Here is a 22653-nt window from a genome sequence, read left to right as displayed (position 1 = left end):
AAGATGTATTCACTTCCTAGGGCTGCCATAACAAATTACCACTGTGTGGCCTGGAACAACAGAAATGTGTCCTTTCACAGTCCTGAAGACTAGAAGTCCAAAATCAAGCTGGAGGGGGGTCCATTCTCCCTCTGAAGGCACTAGCTAAGAATCCTTCCTTGCCTTTGCCTAGCTTCTAGTGATTGCCAGCTATCCTTCGCCTTCCTTGGCTTGCAGCTGCATCATTCCCATCTCTGTCTCCATTGTCACATGGCCTTCTTCCTTGTGAGTCTGTGTGCTCACGTGGCATTCTCCTCTTAAAAGGACACCAGTCCTATTGGATTTAGGGCCCACCCCAAGATTCTTAATTACATCTGCAGAATGTCTGCTTCCAAATAAGGTCACATCCTCAGGTACTGTGGACTAGGATTTGAACACATCTTTTTGGGGCTACTATTCAACCTACTATTACATTAGTAACAGGGGAAACAGAGTGTGTGATATATGGGAAACCTCCACACTGTCTTTGCAATTTTTCTGTAAGTTTAAAACTATTCTAAAAAATGAACTTTATTTCAATAAAATAGTAGTAACTATAAAAAAGCAAACAATAAAAGAAAAATAATTTTTAAAAATAGTTGGAGGCAAAAGATTAATCAGGCACTCATGACAAGATCTTGAAGAAAATGTAGCAAGATTTTTAAAATAATAACTGTTTGAATCCATGGTATTATTAGCAATTATATTTTCTTTAAAATTTTCATTGACTTTTAATAATATTTAATTGGACTACGCATTTTCCCCAAAAAAGATTTCTTTCACCAGAAAAATGAGCTCAAATGATTTTAGAGCATTAGCTTGCAAGTATTATTCTAGCATTAACTATGAAACCTTAACAGTGACACCTCCTGGAGTGTGGGTGTTACACAGACTTTTGAGAGTAAAATACAAAGACCCAAACCAATAAATAAAGGTTCACTATTATAAGGTGACACTGAGTCTTGACCACTTTTATTTCTAGTCCAATATACTTCGACTATTCCATACACTTGATCATGTTTTTCCCATCTACCAGCAGGGTATTTAGAGAAAGGCAGATTTTGCAGTTGCCAGGTTAATTTGTCCAACACAGGAATTCAAAATTACGTTTCCTTCTCACTCGTCCTCTGTTTTGCTGGGCACACTGCATCCCTTTGTGCTGTAAGGACCTAGAGCCAAGAAGTCCTTGCTAAAAGATGAATAAACTCTTCCAAAATCAGCTGACAACTCTTCTTCCAAAGATCACCTGGAAATTAAGAAGATTTCAGGTATTCAAATGATATGTCACACACAACACAATAATTCCTTCCGTGTAGTAGCTAGACTTCCAGCAGCTTAAGCATCTGGAATAAAATCATTCCCCTGGAAGCAAGCAGGATACAAGCCTCCACGTGGGAAGAGAGGAAAGTCTATCACTAAACAACAGCGCTCTTCTCTCAAGGAGAAACATAGATGCACCTTTAGGAGAGAATTTATCAAATTAAACTAGTGAATAAACACTCCTCATGGTAAATTGCTTCCCCAGCAATGCTCAGAAGTTTCGAAGAGGAGACCGAGGAAAATGGTTAGAAACAGCAGGGTTGGCGCCTGCTAGAACCTGACAGGAGGGTAGAGACTCCACAGCAAAATGAATTGTTCACTATAAAGCAAACTTGGTTAATTTAGTATAATGGCACCTCACAGTCCCTACAGATACTATGTGTATTCCAACCCAATATAATAACTCAAGTTCAGACTGAAGACCAAGGTCAGAATATTCTGTTCACTAAAGGAGAGAGACACACAAATTAGTTTCAGGGGTAAGTTAAGCTTCATAGAAATGAAACATAAGGATGAACAATAGTTTTTAACATGTGGTCTGAGACTCTGGAGAGCCTCAAGACTTTTCAAGGGTCTTTCTGAGACCTTTCTACCCTTGAAAACTATTTCTTTAATAATGCTAAGAGGTTATTTACCTTTCTCATTGTGTTCAAATTTGCATTGATAGTGTAAAAACAAAAATATGAGGTAAAACTGATTTTGCCTCAGCATGAATCAAGGCAACGGCATTTTAAAACTGGCCACCAGGAAGCAATAAAAATTGTTAATTTTATTAAATCCCAACTTTTAAGTACACATCTTGTTAATATTCAATGTGACTAAGTGAGGAGTACACATAAAGTACTGTGGCGACAGTGAGGTAGGCTGGTGGTTCTGAGGGAAAACATGGTGCTATCGTTTGAGTTGTGAACTGAATTAGCCACCATTTTCATGTGAAAGGACAAACATCAAACTGTGGTTATTCAGACTTGGGTACATGGCAAGCATTTTCTTGAAAAATGAATGAAGCAAACTTGTCATTTCAAATAAAACACTCAAGAGCATTTGTGGCAATGAAAAGACTTAAGCTTTTAGCAAAAATTAGAATTTGGGAAATTTTGTGGCCCTCATCATCTCCTAGTCAGGTTCCCAATGCTAAAACATTATTCTAATAATATTAAAAATAAGATATTTTGATATTATATATATACTGAAATGTGTCAACATTTGAAGATCTACATAACTTGATGAACAATATTTCCAAATAACCAAGGCACAATGTTACAAAATCATGAATGGGTAAAAAACCCATTCAAAGTATAAAATAAACCAATAGATTTTAATGTATTCAGGTGTGAAAAAGTCATTGATATGGTTTCAGATTTCCACTACGACAAGCATCTTTAGCTGTACAAATCATCCTTTAAGAATTCTCTTTTAGCTATACAAATTATCATTTAACATTCTCTTTTTAACTAAGTTTAATTTCTCATTTTCTCTTTTTTTTTTATTTGGTCCAATGACCACAATTTTTCATTCAACTTTTTATTTTGAGATAATTGTAGATTCACGTGCAGTGTTAGGAAATAATACAAAGAGAGCCCATCTATCCTTTACTAGTTTACCTCAAAGGTAACATTTTGCCAAATTATAGTAAAATATCACATACAAAATATTGATATTGATACAGTCAAGAGAACAATTCCAACACCACAAGGATCCCTCAGACTGTCCTTTTACACTCATTCCCACCCCCATCCTGAAACCCTAGAAACTACTCATCTGTTCTCCATTTCTATAATTTTGTCATTTTAAGCACGTTGTATAATGAAATCATATAGTATGTAATCTTTTAGAATTGGCTTTTTTCAGCATAATTCTCTGAAGATTCACCCTTGTAAGTGGCATGTATCAATAGTTCATTCTTTTTTTTATTGATGAGTAGTAGTCACATGTTCAGTTTAAAAAATAAATAAAAAGTAAGTAAACCTGCCAAACTGCCTTCCAGAGGGCTGAGAGGAGGTTTTTAAATTAAGAATTCAATTTCTGGGGCTGGCCTGGTGCTGTAGTGGTTAAGTTCACGCCCTCCGCTTAGGCAGCCCGGGGTTTGCAGGTTCGGATCCCGGGTGTGGACCTACACACCATTCGTCAAGCCATGCTGTGGCAGCACGCCACATACAAAATAGAGGAAGATTGGAACAGATGTTAGCTCAGCAACAACCTTCGTCAAGCAAAAAGAGGAAGATTGGCAACAGATATTAACTAAGGCCAATCTTCCTCACCAAAAAAAAAAAAAAGAGAGCTCAATTTCTTTAATAGTTATAGGGCTATTCAAATATCTATTTCATATTGAGTTAGTTGTGGTAGTCAGTGTTCTTTGAGGAACTGCTCCATTTCATCTAAGTTGTCCAGTTTGCATGTGTAAAGCTGTTCATAGGATTCCTTATTATCCTTTTGATGTCTGCAGAATCTGTGGTGACAGCTCCTGTTTCATTTCTAATATTGGTAATTCGGGTCTTTTTAAATCCTTTTCAGTCTTGCTAGAGATAATTTTATTAATCTTTTCAAAGAACTATCTCTTTGTTTCATTGATTTTCTCTACTGTTTTTCTGTTTTCAATGTCATTGATTTCTGCTCTTTATTATTCTTTCCTTCTGCTTGCTTTGGGTTTGTTTTGCTCTTCTTTTTCTAGCTTCCTGAGGTGGGGGCTCAAATTATTGATTTGATACTTTCTCTTTTCTACTATAAGAATTTAGTGCCATCAACTTCCCTCTCAGCACTGCCTTAGCTGGGTTCCACAAATTTGGATACGTTGTATTTCTATTTTAATTCCATTGTAATCCATTTTAATTCAAATGGATTTAAAATTGAAATCCATTTTCAACTCAGTTTTTACAAATCCCTTGAGATTTCCTTTTTAACCCATGGATTACTTATAACTGTATGGTTTTGACTCCAATCATATGGAGATTTTTCTATCTTTGATATTGAACTCTAATTTGATTTCATTATGAATTTGCTCTATCTTGGCATACATCCTGTGGGAACTTGAAAAGAATGTGTATTCTCCTCTTGTTGGCTGTAGCGTTCTATAAATTGCAATTAAATTCTGTTGGTTGATGGAGTTGTTGACTTCTCCTATATCCTTGCTCATTTTCTAAGTGTTCTATCAATTACTTAGAGACAGGGGTTAAAGTCTCTGACTCTAATTGTAAAGTTGCCTATTTCTCCTTTCAGTTCTATCAGTTTTTGCTTCAGATATTTTGTAGTTCTATTGTTTGGTGCACACACTTTTTAACATTGTTATTTCTTCCTGGTGGATTGACATTTTTATCATAATTTAATGCCCCTTTCTGTCTCTGACAACTTTCTTTGCTTGGAAGTCTACTTTATCTGATATTAATATAGCCACTCCTGCTTTTCTTTGATTAATGTTTGCACAACTTTTTTTTACCCTTTTACTTTCAGCATCCCTATATCATTACATTTGGAGTCAGTTTCTTGTACACACTATATAGTTAGGTGATGTCTTTTAATCCACTCTGCAATCTCTGGTATACATAGACCATTTACATCTAAGTCAGAGATTCAGTCTGCCATTTCATTTCTTGTTTGTTGTTTATTCCCTCTGGTTTGTTCTGTTTCTCTGTTTTCTTTTTCCTGTCTTCCCGTTACCTGGACATATTTTAGAATTCCACTTTTATTTATCTATGATGTTTTTGAGTGTATCTCTTCATATAGATTTTTAGTTTTGCTCTAGGTATTACATTATATAAACATAACTTATCAAAGTCTACTGATGTCATCATTTTACCAGTTCAAGTGACGTGTAGATATCTTACCTCCCTTTATGTCTCTCTACTCTTCTCCATTTATAATATAATTGTCTTAAACATTTCCTCAACTGCATTTAACAGTATGATCATTTTTGCTTCAGTTGACAAACAAAACTTAGAAAACTCAAAAGGAGAAGGAAACTCTATTGCGTTTACCCGTATTTTTGCTTTACCTGTTTTCATTCCTTCTAGATATTCCAAAATGCCTTCTTTCATCATTTTATTCCTGTTTAGGGAATTCTGTAGCCATTCTTTTAGGGTAGGTCTGCTGGAGATAAATTCACTTAGTTTCCTTTCATCTGACAATGTCTTGATTCCCCTTCATTCCTAAAGGATATTTTCTCTGGATATAGGACTCTGAGCTCACAGTTCTTTTCTTTCAGCACTTGAAAAACGTCCTGCCACTGACTTCTGGCTTCCACAGTTTCTGATGAGAAATCTACTGCCATTCAAATTGTTTTTCTCCTATAGGTAACATATTGTTTCTCTCTTGCTGCTTTCAAGGTTTTTTCTCTGGCATTAGTTTTCAGAAGTTTGACTATTCTGTAGCTTGGTACAGATTTCTTTGGGTTTTTCCTGCCTGGGGTTTGCTCAACTTCCTGAATATGTTTAAATCTTTTGCTTAATTGGGGACGTTTTCAGCCATTATTTCTTCCAATATTTTTTCAGTCACTTCCCTTCTTTTTCCTCTCGTTCTGGGATTGCAATACCAAAAATGTTAGACCTTTTGTTATACTCCCACACATCCTTGAGGCTCTGTTAATTTTCATTTTAGTCTTTTTGTCTTTGTTGTTCAGACTGGATAAATTCTATTGTTCTATCTTCAAGTTCACGGATTCTTTCCTGTCTCTTCCATTCTCCTTTTGAGCCCATTCATTGAGCTTTTTATTTCAGTTACTATATTTTTCAATTCTAAAATTTCTTCTCTATATCTTAAATTTCTTTAAGACTTTCTATTTCCTTTCTGAATATTTTTTTAATTTGTTTCAAGTGTGTTCCTAATTTCTCATTGAAGCATTTCTATGACGGCGGCTTTAAAGTCTTTGTCAGATAATTCTCACATCTCTGTCATCTCAACGTTGGCGTCTGTTGATTGTCCTTTTACATTCAGTTTGAGATTTTCCTAGTTCTTGATCTGATTAGTGATTTCCAATTGAAGGTTGGATATTTAGGGTATTATTCTATGAGACTCTGGATCTTATTTAAACTTGTTTTAGCTGACACTCCACTAGGCCTCCTCTGGTACCACCAGAGTGGGGAGTGGCTCACTACTACTAGGTGGGAATGGAAATCCAGGATCCCCAGATGGTCTCGGCTGACACCATGGAGGGGAAATCTCATTACCAACCTGTTAAGATGAAGACCCAGCTCCACACTCAGCCTTCTTTGACACCACCCTGGCAGACGTGTTAGGGTGCCTTGTTACACTCTGGGAAGAGTAAAAGTCTAGATTTCCCACTCGGCCTATACTAGTGGAGGTGAGTGGGGGCACAGTTTTTTCTCTGGTATTTGTCTAGAGCAGAGCGGTTATTGTCTAAAAGTTTTCTGTCTTACTAGGCTGCCTCTTCCCTGGTTCCTCGGCTAGAGAGAACAGGCTTTAATTGGGACTTTGATCTTTTTTTGTCTTTACCTATTTTTGTTTCTAGGTTACCAGTTTTTTCAGCTCCAAGTCTAAGTTATATGAAACAGAAAAGAAAACCGAAGGAACTAACTCACCACCCTGTCATTTCCTGGGTCCCAAAGTTCCTAGTTAGTGTGCCTCCTTCTCGCCTCCTTTCAGAGTCTTCTGATGTTTATAATGCCCAGGGGTTAGTTGTACTTAGCAGGAAGAATAGGGAAAAGTACTTCTACTCCATCTTCCCCAGAAGTGGAAGTCTGTACAGAGTTCACTGACCTCCCCACCTTCCGGGGACACTGGGATCTGGGGCCTACGTGAAAGAATGTGTCTGGGCTCGGAGCCGGAGATGGCCACTTCGACCTTGACCCCAAGGCACAAGTTACTAAGACAACGTCCTGCATCATGTTCCTTGTCTGGGCTGGCCACCTCAACGGGCACCTGACCAGACTATAGAAACATCCCATCCATGAGAACTAGAAGATAAAAACATCCCCTCTGTGGAACAAGAAGAAATAACTCAAAGTATCCAATTGTCTAAAACCCCAAGTTAGAGCTTAGATAACCTCAAAGTAAAAGGAAGTCACAAGCATAGGACATTTGGGAGTCTCACTGAGGAAAGGACGCTTTGCTTCAGACCCGGACAATCAATACTCCTGCCCGCCGTACAAACTATTGGGACTTCCCGGCTGATTGTGGTGTGGATGTTGTAAGTACTGATTTGTTGTTCCCCTGTATCCTTGCTCCTCCTTCTGTTTCCCTTTCTCAATAAACTTCAATTGCTTAAACAACCAAATAGCCTTGGCGGTCCCTGCCATTCCTTGCCCTTCGCAGCTGTGGACAACAAAGTCTCACAACTAACTTTCAAGAAACTACCACTGGTTGAGTTTTGGTATATTATCAGAGAATATCCATAATTATGTTAAAAGGCTATTAAAATAATCTTTCCTTTTCCAACTACATATTTGTGTGAGACCAGAATTTTCCTTATATATTTCAACCAAAACAACCCACCACAAAATAGAATGCAGAAGCAGAAATAAGAATCTAGCTGCCACTAAAAAGATTTGTAAAAAAAGAAATCCTAGTTTTCACATCAAATTTTTTGTTTAAAAAAATAATTTTTTATAAAAATACATTATGTATGTTAACATATATGACTTAATTTTAAAATTAAAAATAAATATCTCGGCATTTTCTCAGTTTTAATTTTCAAAATTGTAAATGTCAATAGATATAACCCACATAAATAATTATTGAGGTCCTCAATAATTTTTAAGAGTGTAAAAAGTGTCCTGAAACCAAAAGTTTTGAGAACTTGTGAGGTAGAGAAAACTAATACAGGAAATTCTTACTTCCTCTCCCAAGAGTTGTAGGTCTGGTTTGTGAGCGCGCTGTCTAGTTCCTGGTGCCAATTCAGGTCGAACCCCTGATGCTGTTGGAAGGACGGCAACATATTCTTGATTATTTTCCGTAACAGGAACTCCTTGCAGGATTCTGCAGTGTGATAAAAACAATAAATTTGTTTTTTAAGTCATTGATAAAGCAAAAGACGTTTGTTCTCATTTCATATCTCTGCCCAAATAAACATATTGACGTTTGATATCTGTACCAAACAGAGATTGTGCAGAAGTCAGATAATCCAAAATAGGAAATAATTCAAAAATAATTTATGTTTGGTTCTGAAGACATTTTAGTAGTAAGCTTTTTGATGGTTTTGGTTTTGTTTTATGATATTGGAATCATAAATTCACTCTATGGAAGCTTGATTATGAAACAGGTAAAAGTTCTCTCCCTTCTGATCACTGACCCGCCCCCGGCTCCAAGCTCACAGGAAATGGTTTCACGTCTTAGACTGAGGAAAGCGGAACTGCCTCCTCACATGAGCGTTTTCTCTTCCGGATTTGTATCTTGCCAGGGGGAGCGGAGAACTGCTACGGCCTCAGGTCTTCCCTTCTAGGCTACAAACTACATATACACCAGGATAGACACAGAAGGTTCAAAGCTTAGCAACATAAGCTTTAATTAAACCAAGGAGATGAGGTAAATCAAAATTCGGAGGTAAAATGTGTCATTAATGACTGACTTACAGACTGTTGAAAATACATTAACTTTTGTGCTGCAGCACTTTCTATAAACGAAATATAAATGAGTATGAAGAGGGCTCACACAGACTGTATAGCTGTATCAGCTTCACACGGAAGTATGTAGAGCCACTGTTCCCTCCACCTTTTTAGTATACCGTTACATAAGCAGACAATCACTTTATGAGCCACCAAATGCGGAGACTAAGCACACACAAACCCAACTGATTTCAGCTACTTAATAATATGCTGAAACCCACAGATCCTGTCATACAAGCTCTTAAAAAATCAGGTCCACCCAGAGCTCAGTTGGAGAAGGTAGGGTTGTGCCAAAGCAGAGTCATGGAAAAAAGCCCCCTATCTTATCCTGTCAAATATTTGAATTCAAGGAGAAGACAAAGCTCAACTCCCAGCTCAGTGAATATAGTGGACTGCTGCTCAAAATACTATCCATCCTCCTTCTAACGTGCTTTCCTGAACTGCTGAGGATGGAGACGTAAAACTCTCCTGCAGCCAGTGTCCTCAATGTGATTTAGGATCCAGTAAGCAGATGCACTCACAGACAATCTGGAAGGAAGAAGGTTATGATGTTTCTGTTGGCAAGCAGTCATGGCAATGTTGAGTTCTTCTGTAGCAATGTAGCTCCAGAGTCGAAAGCTGTGACAGTAGAGGCCACGTGATCCCTGAATCTCAGCTAAGGTGCTATGTTGCCAATGTTGGGTTCCAGAATTCCTGTCAGAAGCAGCAGCAACCTCGGCAGCCAGTTAAGCATGCTGCATGAGTCATCTCTCTGAGCCCTCCCTGCCTAGAGCCCAATCTTCCTACTGACTTTATAAGCATTCAGTTCCCATTACTAAATTCCCATTACCTTTTTCCCTAAAATAGCCCAAAATATTTCTGTTTTCTGCAACTGAATCTTGACTGATATATCCAGGAAAAACAAAAGAACAGGGTAAAGTTTATCGGCTAGAACAAGAAGCCAGGAGAGTATATACATCAAGGTCAGTAAAGTATTTCCAAAATCAGGGAGGACAGAGGGACTTAAGAAGCTACCTTGAGGCACTGTTACATTTTTACCTGACCCTAAGCCAAAAACAAGGTAGTAACAGTCATTCACATCTTATTATCTTTTGCCCTTTCATGTTCCAAAAGCTCACTAGAGAAACAGGAATTGTGGTTGGTTGGAGGGAAAGTGAAAGGAGTCACTGGACATTTTAGAGCACATAGCTCTGATAAACATAAATGGGGGACCCCAGTGGGAAGTCTCCCCAACGGTAGCAACTGTTCCTTCATGACAAAGATGAGTCAATGACTTTGACATTTTTCTCCAGATTTTTATTTCCAGAGAAAAGAACCAAACCTTTCTAGAGTTATCCCCTTTGGAAACACCACCATCTCAGTAGTTTAGACTGAAATCTCTTCATCTCCAGCCTCTCTCTGACTCCCGACAATAATCTCTAGTCCTGTTCCTTCTGCCTCCAAAATGTCTCTCCTGTCCATTGCATTTTCTCTCATGTGAGTCCCATGATGACATCTTTGCTCATCCCTTACCTCCAGGCTCTCCCTCCTCCAATCCATCCTATATACCCCTGCCAGAGTTGTCATCAGTCACCCCCTCTCCAAATACTTTAATGACTACACACACTGTATAAAACCCAAGCGCCTGAGCCTGGCAGTCAGGGGCCTCCACAGTCTGGGCACCATCTACATTACCACTCCTACTTCCTTCCCCTAATACCCAGTCCAACCTACATTCACTTTGCAAAAGGTGCCCTAGGTGCTGAGATTACTAAGGGGCAATAGGAGAGACAGACAAACCAAGTTACAGTACAGTGCGACTACAGAAGTGATAAAAACAGGCTTTCAGATCTCAACTCCTCCATGAGACCTTTACAAATGCCCCTCTGCCCGGTCAAAATCCATCTTTGCCTCCCTAGTTTTCCTGCCGCGTTTGATCGGTTCTTTCATTATAAAATATACTATACTTTATTCTATCTTTTCCATAGTAGATCATAGGCTAGTTTAGGGAGAAAAGTGATTCTTATTCATTTTCTGTCTCCCATGGGTCCAAATGTAGTAGGTACTGACTAAGTATTGTTGAGCTTTGGCTGACAGAGAAAAGTACCACAGCTAAAGCTAGTCCCAGACCCGTCCTGAGGGACTGAGAACATAGGGTCAGCAAGATGTACTGCATTGGTTCTTAAAGCATGTTCCCTAACCAGCATCATCAGCACCACACAGGAACTTGCTGGAAACGCAGGTTCTTGAGCCCCATCACACCTGATGAATCAGAACCTCTGGCGGTAGAGCCCAGCTCCACCTGTGTTTTACGCAGCCCTGCAGGTGATTCAGATGCACGCTGAAGTTCCAGAATCACTGAGGTACTACAATCTTTCCTAAAACAACCTGATCATAAGAATATCCTGGGTTGCTCGTCAAATCTACAGCTTTCCAGATCCCTCCTCTGGAGATTCTAATTCTGTAGGTTCTGAGAATTGATACACCTATCAAACACTCCAGGTGGTCCTTAGCCTCTGGGGAAGCCTGGAAATCACTGATATATGGGAAGAGCTAGTTGTTGGAATGAAGTTAAAAACCCCAGTTGTACTTTAGCCCCAGTTTGGCCAATTGGTGTGCTATGTCGGGCAGGTCACTTTTGCCTCCTAAGGCTCAGTTTCCTCATCTATAAATGGCAACAATGATTGGGTCTTTCAGGGTCTATTGCTTAGGAATAATATACGTGAAGAGCTTGAACATAGTACATGCCCAGTAAGTTGCTGATATTACAATCACTATTGTTATTATCACTGAGGGGACTGAATAAGGAAACAAGCCACCTCTCTCCTAGTGACTCAAACATCCTTCCCAGTCAACATCCGTCTCCCATGGGGCCAGAGACATAAAGTGTACTTCTTCTTGTAGGTTGCCATCAAAGAAGTTTGGAAAGCCTTTGCTCTAAGCTTTATGGACACTCATAAAAAATCTCTGCACACATCTTCTGTGAGTTCCACAAAAGTGCCCATGAGCTCCACACTGAGAAGCGTGGAGAAGGGCTCTCCCTCCTTCGTGTGACTCTAACGGAGAACCTTCCCCCATCACATCTCCCCATCTATTCCTTAGCAAAGCTATCTTGCTCCTTGGGGTACAAAACCTGGGTGCAGCTTCACAGGGAAATTTTAAGAGTGCTCATGTATAAAAGTTTCACCAAAGTAATACTATTCCGGACATTTTCTTTTAGATTTTTTTTAATTTTTCCTTTCTCCCCAAAGCCCCCTGGTAAATAGTTGTATATTTTTAGTTGTGGGTCCTTCTAGTCATGGCATGTGGGATGCCTCCTCAGCATGGCTTGATGAGCGGTGCCATATCCACATCCAGTATCCGAACTGGCGAAACCCTGGGCCGCTGAAGCGGAGTGCGCAAACTTAACCACTCGGCCACGGCCACGGGGCCCTCCCTCAGACATTTCTTTGAAGAGTTTGCAGCAAGCTACTAAATTGATTTCACAACCCACTTACTGGGTCACAATCCACAATTTAGAAAACAGTAACTTACAAAAACTGTTGTTTGGAAAGCGAACTCCTAAGTCTAGAAAAGACTTTAGAAGCTCATCTTCTTGAAGAAGCTAATCTACAAATAATTTTCTTTAGTATAATCTTTAAAAATCTGCAGCAGAGGTAAAGAATACTTTCAAAAATTCAGGGAACACAGTCTTAATAAAATAGTAAATCTAAAGGAGAATAAGAGTATAACTATCTAGAAATTTTTCTTACAAAACATGATTAGGGAGGGGGAATTTTATATTTAATCATTGTAACTCCACTGCTACATGCAAACAGTGACATCTGGTGGAATGACATTGCTTTGCTTTACAAAAAATATTCCAGCTTTCATATATTGGCAGTTATGAAATCAGACAAATTTCCAAATAATTCCTTTCTGGGTATTTCCATATAAAAATAAAAATGCACTAATCTAATATATTAGCAAACATTGCTGGTGCATACTGAAATAGTTTTTTGTCATTCCAATCTGTATTTTTTAAAATATGCTTAAGTCTTACTTAGGTATAGGGACTACTTGCTGAAAATAGATGTAATAGAAATCTAATTGAGGGTGCTACTGATTCTAGTTCTAACTCTGCCACCAACTGTGATTTGGGGTGCAAAGTTTTGCCTCAGTTTCCTCCTCCATAATGTGAGAGGGCTAGCCTAGGGGAAGGTTGAGGCCTCGTACAGCTCTAACCCACATGCTTCTGTCACACCTATCACCAGCCAGACCTCAAAAAGGGATTAAGTCTTTGGCTCTTTGGCATAATGTCTTGGGTCATTGCCTGGATTATGCAGCAAGGAACAAGGCCAAGTAAGGGATGGGAGTGGGGCTAGGATTAGACTTGACCATGGAGGAATGGCACACAATGCAGGAGATGGGGATGGTGGGGGCAAGTCAGTCCCAGATACCCACCCTGCAAGGGAATGTAGACAAGAAGACAGAACATGATATTTCAAATGCAGGTGGTGGTGCACTGCACGTGGCATCAGAAAGGTCTAGCATGGGACAACGGCACATTCTAGTGGGGGCAACCAGTGATGGGGAATACAAAACCATGCAGTATTCAGCAAAAGCTTTCAATAGTTAAGTAATTAACACCAGGAAAGTCTTCCACAGGCCCCAGGCAAGGCCCTAGACCTGGCTGAGGACTCAGAAACAGGATTTCAATTTCTAAAAGGGAACAAGCAATATAAAATAGAACCCCCACCTTAATAGAAGTAGAAACTCTGCTTCCAAAACTGGGTCACAATGGATCAAATATGAACCACCAAGGGTGAGGAAAATGTGCTTATCTCAGATTATTCAACTAGAGCTCCTCAGCTACTTCTTAGTTTAAATCAGGATTGGTTCTGAAAATAAAATGAGAATGAGTATTCAGAATAAAGCATAAAGAGAAGAAAATGAGAGGGTCCTTTACAAGGTCACGAAACAGTGGGATATAATGGAAACCACATTAAGAATCAGAGAGAGCTGGGCTGAATCCCAGCTTTTACCAGCTGTACATATATGGACTTCTGTAAGGACTACTCACTTAATCTCTGAACTGCATATTCTTCATTTGGGGAATTGGGAAGATTTTATCTACTACATAGAGTTGTTTTTAATGCTAAATTATACAATAAATGCACCTCAATGCATTTTCTACTAGGTAATTTTCTGTTTTCCTATTCAAATATCACTATTCTATTTGGAGAATTTGGATAAAATCTTTCAAAAAAAGCACACCTTATATAGTTGATTTGCAAACTATAAGTAGTAGAGATAGTAAGTCAAAACAATTACTCATGTGCCTGTCTTCCAGTTAAAAAAAATCCTTACAGGAATGTCAACTGTCAAAACAATATCTTTAATGTCATTTTTGTAAGATGTATGTATATGTAATACATGTGCATGCACAGAAGAAAAGCCTATAATAATCTTTATCATGTAGAAAAACCAATAGGAAAAGATCAGCCTCTAGTACAATAGTTTTAATAATCATGGATAAAAATCGTAGAGACAAAATGTTTGGATCTTACCCCATCCCACTCCCAACACCTTTCAGGATTCTGAATAACTAAATTAGTAATATAAACCTTCATCCTCTGGTTCTCCAACTTAAGACCTAAAAGTAGTATTATAATCCCTCCAAGATGGTCAAGAAATGCCAGGTAAATCTATTTGATATTAGCTTTGGGCAGCCAGAAATGACCTATCTTCATTCAAAGACGAGTACACAGAAAAATCCAATATGAGTTCTATGAAGAGTCTGAAAAGTATAAGAAAAATATATAGCAGTCAAAAAATAATATGAAGAACATCCTTCTGAAAAAGATTTATCATAGAAATAAAAAAATATTTTAGAAAGGATTTGCTTTGTTTTGTCAAGAAAATTTTTTAAATACTTTCATAAAACAGGTAACAAAAGTTCAGATAAGACAAAAGACTTACATTTTTCTTAAGAGATTGATAGAATTGAGAAGGAATAAGAAAAATGCCACAGTAGGATTAAAATTGCAATCAGAAGGAATTTTTAAAATTTAAACCTCAGAAGAAAAAACACACTGATGTGGAACAGAGGTTTGAGAGAGAAATATAACCAAAGAGATGATAAATGTAAGGATAGATAATGAAGATCCAACACATGGCTAATTGATATTCCTGAAGATATGCACCAATAAATAGAATGGAAACACAACTCAAAATAAAACAGAAAAAGTGATGTCGGATAAAGATACAACCAAACAAAAAAGACAGACAAATGTTGACCAATACGTCAGATTACAGGTAATAGAATAGCAAAGGAGCAAAAAAGTGAGAAAGAATACAAAATAAGATGACAAGAATAATACTAAGTACATCTGACAGGACATGAAATGACTATGGGGTGATCCACCCTGTTACCACAAAATAAATTTCTAATAGGCTTAAAAAATATTCAAGTCTATGCAATCTACAAGGGACACAACTAAGAAAGATTAAAAATAAAAGAAACCTTTGGGGCTGGCCTGATGGCCCAGTAGTTAAGTTCATGCACCCGGCTTCAGGGACCTGGGGTTTGCAGGTTCGGATCCTCGTGGTGGACCTAGCACCACTCATCAAGCCACACTGTGGCAGCATCCCAATAAAATAAAGGAAAATTGGCACAGATGTTAGCTCAGTGACAATCTTTCCCAAGAAAAACGGGGAGGATTGGCCACGGATGTTAACTCAGGGCCAATCTTCCTCACAAAAAATAAAGAAAGAAAGAAAGAAAAGGGCAAACGTATACCATATAAATAAAGCAAAAAGTAAGACAAAGTAGAGTTTCACTTTTTATGGATTTAATATACAATCTACAATGAAAACAGACCACAGTTAACAGTTTCTTGAATTTCTTTCCACATACAAAAAAATTTGTTTGTATATAGTCACACACCTATTTATATATTTAGTTCTACCTCCTTTTACACAGAGCTCTACTCATTCTTTACCTTGATTGCAATGCATTCCGTCATCGGATGCCCCATAAAATGCCTTCCATTGATGGACACTTGTTTCTAGTTTATAGTTATTATGCAAAGTGACACAATGGACATCCTTATGCGTTTCTCTTAGTAAATGATAGTCACCAGCACATAGATGGTATTTAAAGCCATGGTCCTGGATTAGATCACCTTGAGAGTATAAGTAGGGAGCAAAGCAGTCCCAGGACAAGCCCTGGGAACTCCAATGTTTTGAAATCAAAAGATGAGAAGACACCAGTAAGGGAGACTGAGAAGGAATAGGTTGCGAGGCAGGAAGAGAACCGACAGAGTGAGGTCCCGAAACACAAGGGTAAAAGTGTTTTAAGGAAAAGCCAGTGATCGACTGAGTTAAATGCGACCGAGAAGTCAAGACGAGGACTGTGAAATTGTAAAGCAAATCTGCTTATGTCCTTCGTCCTCATAAAACCCTGTCAGTGGCTTCCCAATACACCGTGAAGAGGAATCTCTCCCCCAACCTCACACGCACGCCCTCACGTACACATTGCAGGGCACCTGTGAGATCCTACATGATGTGACTCTTGCCTCCTCTCCAGCCTCAACTGTATCACTGCTCCTGCTACTCTCTTACGCTGGACTTCTTTCCAATTCTCAGATGGGGTCCAACTGTCCGCAGGAGGGACTCTCAATCTTCAACGTGCGTACAAATCATCTGCCTTTCTAACACATTCCCAGCTGAAGCTGACATTGCTAGTCTGTGGAACATACTTTTGAGCAGCAAGAACCTAAAAAATATTTCTTTCCCCTCCTCCTCACTATCTTCCATTCATTCTTCAGGTTTCAATTTAAAGGTGAGTGCCTTAAACCGCCCCAGATAATCAGGAACTCTTCTTACATGTTTCCACAGCACCTTGCACATCTCCATATTAATCGTCACATTCACAATAATTAATTCACCACCTTTCTTCTCTGCTAGACTCCAAGTTCCCTGAGGGTAGGGATTATGTTTCTCTTGTTTGCAGATGCTTCCTGGTGCCTAATTCTACACCTGCCACATAGTAGGTACACAAAAAATATTTGTTCATTGATTTAAGTAATTATTCAGATCTGTATTTCTTGACATGGAAAGATATTTATGACATAATGAGTTTTAAAAATAGGGTTACAAAACAATACGTACATAGCATTATCTCAGTTTCATTCTTTATGATTTATTTACATACTGAAAAGTCTGGAATAGTAAATTTAAGAGTATAAACAATATTATCTCTGGATGGCAAGATTTTGAGTAATTGAGGGGTTTCTGGCATTTTTTTTTTTTTTGCATTTTTGCTGAAATAATGTAGTTTTACTATTATTTTGTAACAAAATAATACATGAAGTTAAACACTGAATTCTGACACTTAAGCTTTGGTTTTCCAATTGTTGTTGTTGTAGTTGCTGCTGTCTTAATGTATAGAACTAAAAGTCTGTCCACGTTTTTTTAAAAATGTGACTAGAAATTTCCCTCATCGTTTGAAGTCGAGTTGAGGGTTAGGTGTAAACCTATAGCTTAAGCGCCGCTCACCACCAGGAAGCCAGCCATCAGGGGCATCTGACTTGAGAAGGGCAGCCAAGGTTTGTAGGCTAGTATTTTTGCCAACCCTCTCTTTATAGATGGTAGATCAACAAAATACACAAGCAGTTTTACTCAGACAAATCAGGGAAATAGAATATAAGTTCATAAATAGACTCAGTAACACACTGGAATTTAAGGTATGAAAAGCTGGCATTTCAAATTAGTGATGAAAAGAGCATTTATTGAATAAATGATACTGTGCAACTGGCTAGTCATTTAGGGGAAAAAAACAGTGCTTAATCTTCTTATTAAATTAATTACAGGTGAGTCAAAGATTTGTTCTTTTAAAAGAAAGCCATAAAGTTACCAGAAGAAAATATGAGAAAATACATTTAAATTTAAATGTAGAAAAGTCCACTCTAAGAATGACACCAAGACTAGAATACACGAAGAAAATGATTGCTAGTTTTTACCACATAAAATTAAAACTTCTGTATGGCACAAAAACACCATAAACAAAAGTGAAAAGCAAGCAACAAGGTAAAAATAAAGTCTACAATATATATTATACATAATTAAAATCTTTAATATAAAAACATCACTTATAAATCAAAAAAAAGATAAATGATGACACAGAATATGAATTGGTAATTCTCAAAAGGAGAAAAACAGATAGCCAAGAGATATCAAAAAATATGCTCAATCCTACTAGAAACGAATAAAAAATAATAACATAAAGATATTTTCCTCATAAGATTAGAAAAAAATTAAGAAGATTGGCAATTAGTAGTTTGGCAAGGGTGAAAGGAAATGAACAGTGCCATAAATTGTTGATATGAGCATAAGTTGATATAATTTTTATGGAGATAAATCCAGGAATATGTATCAAAATTTTTAAGCCTGAAAGTTTAATAATTCCACACCTAGGAATTTTCTTACATTGCAGCTTGGTTAAGTTAGTGAATATTATGAAATAATTTAAATGTTCACACATAACCTTGACTGAAAAGTTCCGTCTATAGAACGCCACACCTCGTTCAAAGACGTGCGTATACGAGAGATGTTCAGATGGCTGTTCACAACTTTCAGCACTAATCTAAGCATTTAAACACTTTCAATGATTTTTCTTATTTTAGAAACCCAAAATCTAAAATTCCATGCTAAGAATTCTGACTAAATGTCTATAAACTTCTCTTTACAACACAGGAATTTTAAAAGTAAAACTATGATCATATGGAATATTTGTGTAGTTCTCATCAAAACTGCCGTTTAGCAAAATAGACATAAGTTTGAGCAGTACATTGCTATTTTAAATAAACTTGAGTATGTACCCATGCTATTCTACCAAAATATCCATGGTGTTTGGCACAAATAACAATTACTATACACAGAATTAGGAAAGCATTAAACTAATAACCACAAGTATTACTATGCTTTGTAGGTAACTGTTCATTGCAGAGAAAAACCAAAAAGCTGCCAAGAAAAAGGGTATTCATTTTGTGTTTACAATTACTTTTCTTGAGAACACTTATTAGAGAAGAAAGAATTATACGTTTCTCCAAACTTGAAGGCTCAGCAGACAGATATATTTTGCAAAGGTTACGCTATGTTTAGCAAGGCAATCCTCAAGAGATGGATGCTGGGGAAGTAAATATTCAGTGCTTAAATGAACTTCTTATTTAGTACTTAGGAACAAATTGCCAAGACTTATCACCATTGAATAGAATATTTATTGACTCTCTTGGAAAAAGAAAGTGAGATCCACTTGAAGAAAAAAAAAATTTAGAATTGGAAGGAAAACCGTATTTTTTAACACTTTGCATGAATAATAGAAGCTGGGAGTCCTCGAAATGATGCGCGGCTTGCAGAGTGCTAATGGAAATGACTCAGAATAGTAGTTTCATGACTACTAGATTATGTTTGTCTTAATTTTCCACTCTCAGCTTTAGGCTTTTAAAAGACATTCCAAAGAACGTCACACGGAACTGCTATTTTCTACCAGAGATACTGCAACAGTTTTGAAATTTCTAACATTCTTCATGCATAATTTTTTTCAAAAACTTAGCAAACATTGACTTGATAAATTAAAACTAAAGTCTTAGATGTATAAAGTCTTAGACGAATAACAAACCCTAAAAAAATCCTTTTGCCTAAGTGGAAAATAAACATGAAAATGACCTTCTTTTACGGATTCAAACTGAATCTCATTGTGATTACTGAACACAGGGAAATCAGATGGTTTTTTTGTTTTTTTGGTGAGGAAGATTGGCCCTGAGCTAACATCTGTAGCCAATCTTCCTCTATTTTCTGTGTGGGATGCCGCCACAGCATGGCTGGATGAGCAGTGTGTAGATCCACACCCAGGATCCAAACCCCAGCACCCTGGGCTACTGAAGCGCAGCATGGGAACTTAACCACCAGGCTACCGGGTGGATTCCAGAAACCAAATGATTTTAAACCGTGAAAGAATGCAGTCAAGTATTAGAAATTTTACTAAAAGTCAAGTTTGAGGAAATGGGCTCAAAATATGCCATGAAAAGAATGGTAATTTACTAATAATTTTTGACAGCATAAGTAAATGTGATCTTTTAAAATATTATCCTCATATATCTAGAATAGTTAAAAGAAAATACTGAAAATATTTCCATTTAAATTTAACTTAATATTTAACACTTTTACTATTCTTAAAATGCGTAGTAGATGGTTTTTCAGGATTTTCACCAGCTCTGCTGAAAGGCAGGAGACTTTAGAGTATACCTTCTCGCTGGGCGGGTGATATTACCCCCAGGGGGCTGAAAATTGGTGCCTTGGGGGCAGCAATAAAAGCTTAGACTTTTTATGTAGAAAGCACAGATACAGTGCCATAAACAGATATGCAGTATATCTGGGGTATTACAATTTAATGGGGAGGGTGATTAGGAAAAAAAAAGTCTAAAAAAGACTTCCTAAAGGGGGTGATAATGAAAAAAGTTTGAGAAAAACTAAGACAGACACATCTGGATTCCAATCACTATTCAGAGATAAGAACTTGAGCAGGTATCCTAATATTATGGAGCCTAAGTTTCTTCATGAACATAATAAATAGAAATTATGACTTCTCCCTTACAGTTGAAGATTTAAATAAGAAAGATGCAAAGCTCACTTCTACATAAATGTTAGCGCCTTCCTTTTTCTCCTCTCTTTTGAGGACACTATAAATTATATACCCTCCACAAAAGAATACTCAGATTTCAAAGGAAAGTGAGACATGAGGAGAAATGGAAGAAATTCCACAGGCACTGACTTTTGTACATGATCACTGGACCCAAGTATGCCCAATGGTGGTGAAATCTAAAAGATGGGCTCCAACTCCCAAATCTGTAATTTCCTTAGTTGTATAAGCCTGGTGAAGTTGCTTGATTTTTATGAGCCTCAATTTCCACATCTGTACTCCACAGTGCTGTTCTGAAGAACAAACGAGATAATGTATGTGACACTCTTTGGAAACCATAAACCGGCAAACTAAAGTTACCTTATGACAGGGCATTGTTCCTGTTATAATGGCAGGAAATGAAGACACTGACTTGGACTGTGTCCGTCCTGGGAAGGGGTGGAAAAGGACAAAAACCGCTCCTCTTTAGTGTCCAAGAACAGAATCAAGTCTCCAAAATCTAAACCTCAAAAGCAGAACGTCTCTCACAGTTTAAGTCAAGTTTAAAACAAAATTACCAGTGGAACTCTTACCTGTCTCTTTGCTCTTCATCTGTCGAGGGATCACCTGAGAAAGAGGTTCCAAATAGCCCCAGCAGAGGACTGTGGCCTTTCTTGCTGGCTGTATGATACACTCGAGAAGCCAGGCGCAGGTCAATGGGCAGCTCCCGGGCTGGGACAGTGGCGCACAGATCGTGAAGGGTAGGAGTAGAGTAGTCTGGTGGAATTCTGCAACAGAGAAAAGAGGGCTTCTTTTAACAGTTTGGAGTCTTTAGATATAAAATACCATTTACCATTGAGAGTTGAGTTCAGGCTCTAAAAAGGAGTAGAAATGTAGGAGAATAGATTTAAAACTGTAATAATCTTTTATAACAAATTTAATATCACAATTTCAGACCACTGGCCAGATCTTCAAAGTCGTATATCCACCTGCCTGCTGAGGAGTTCAACCTACATGTCTTAGAATCAACAGGTCTAAAAGCAAACTCATTATCATTCCACCCCAAATCTCTCCTCTCCTGAGTTCTGTAACTCAGCAAGTGACCCCATATCCAGCGGTCATGCATTACTGCTCTGCTACTCTGCTCAAATGCTAATGTTCCTGAGGAAGGAGAGCAATACGGTGCATCATCCAATAACTAGCATCAGTGGAACTCTGGATCTCTCTAAGTTGATGTGGCATCTTCCTTCCCACTGTACTAGAACTTGCCTCTCTTCTGCCTTTCCAAACTGGAGAAGAGAGCATGAAGATTTGCTTTCCTAATCCCCAGTGTCACTTGCCATCCAACCAACAAAGACTAACTGAGAACCTACTATGTACCAGACTCTGGCTAGGTGATTTATACACATTTTCTCTGACTCCCACAATAAACCTACATGAGGGGTATTCTTATCGTTATTTTGGAGAGGACTTATTTTGGATATGTTGCAAAATTAGTGAGTGGCTACTAGGATCTAAACACAACACTCCCGACTGTAAACCAAATTGTTTTCCTATTAATGCCTATTGATGCCCCCTGAGGTGGAACTGGCCCTTATCCAGCACTACTCTGCCCCCACCTCCCTACTAAAGTTACACTCTTACACCAACCTCATGATGACCTTCTCATCAAATCAAATCAAATCAACTTTAGATCCTGTTCTCTCTGACCTCCAACCCACAGCTGACAGTATTGATGATCCTTATTGAAATCGCTCTTTCCATGAGCTTATTTAAGTCTGCACTACTCCAGTTCTCCATTAACCTCTCAAATTCCTCATAGTTTGACTTAGTCACTGTCTTTTCCTCATCTTCCAAACTGAGTATGGCTTCCAAGGGGCGAACTTCTCTTTCCACACAGAAAAACCATCTTCAGCGTTTCAGCTAGTTCCTCTGTGCTGAGCTGCCAAATCTCATCTCAGGTATCACTATCTCACCTAGATTCTTCATCTTCAAGATACAGAACACTGGAGCCATCTTCAACTCCTCTTTCCTTCCCCTGCATGTCCAATGGAAAACAGAGCTTCTCGCCCTCACGGAGTTGCTCAGGTGTGCTCCTTCTCCCGCCTCACTTCCAACCCA

The 22653-nt window shown here is 38.1% G+C and overlaps 1 protein-coding gene across 1 annotated transcript in view; it reads right to left on the bottom strand.

The window, feature by feature from the left end:
* TTC6 (tetratricopeptide repeat domain 6) overlaps nt 1–22653 on the bottom strand; it is a 188494-nt gene that overhangs the window by 91669 nt on the left and 74172 nt on the right. Inside the window, exons 6-7 of the mRNA XM_023622813.2 lie at nt 21126–21320; nt 8124–8265 (exon numbers count right to left, since the gene is read on the bottom strand). Of these exons, the coding sequence (XP_023478581.2) occupies nt 8124–8265; nt 21126–21320 (337 nt within the window). The remainder of the gene's footprint in view (nt 1–8123; nt 8266–21125; nt 21321–22653) is intronic.

This window comes from Equus caballus, chromosome 1, assembly GCF_041296265.1.
Source record: "Equus caballus isolate H_3958 breed thoroughbred chromosome 1, TB-T2T, whole genome shotgun sequence".
Lineage (NCBI taxonomy): Eukaryota > Metazoa > Chordata > Mammalia > Perissodactyla > Equidae > Equus > Equus caballus.
Note: the sequence above shows the minus strand (reverse complement) of the source record. Positions and strands in the feature narration are given on the sequence as shown.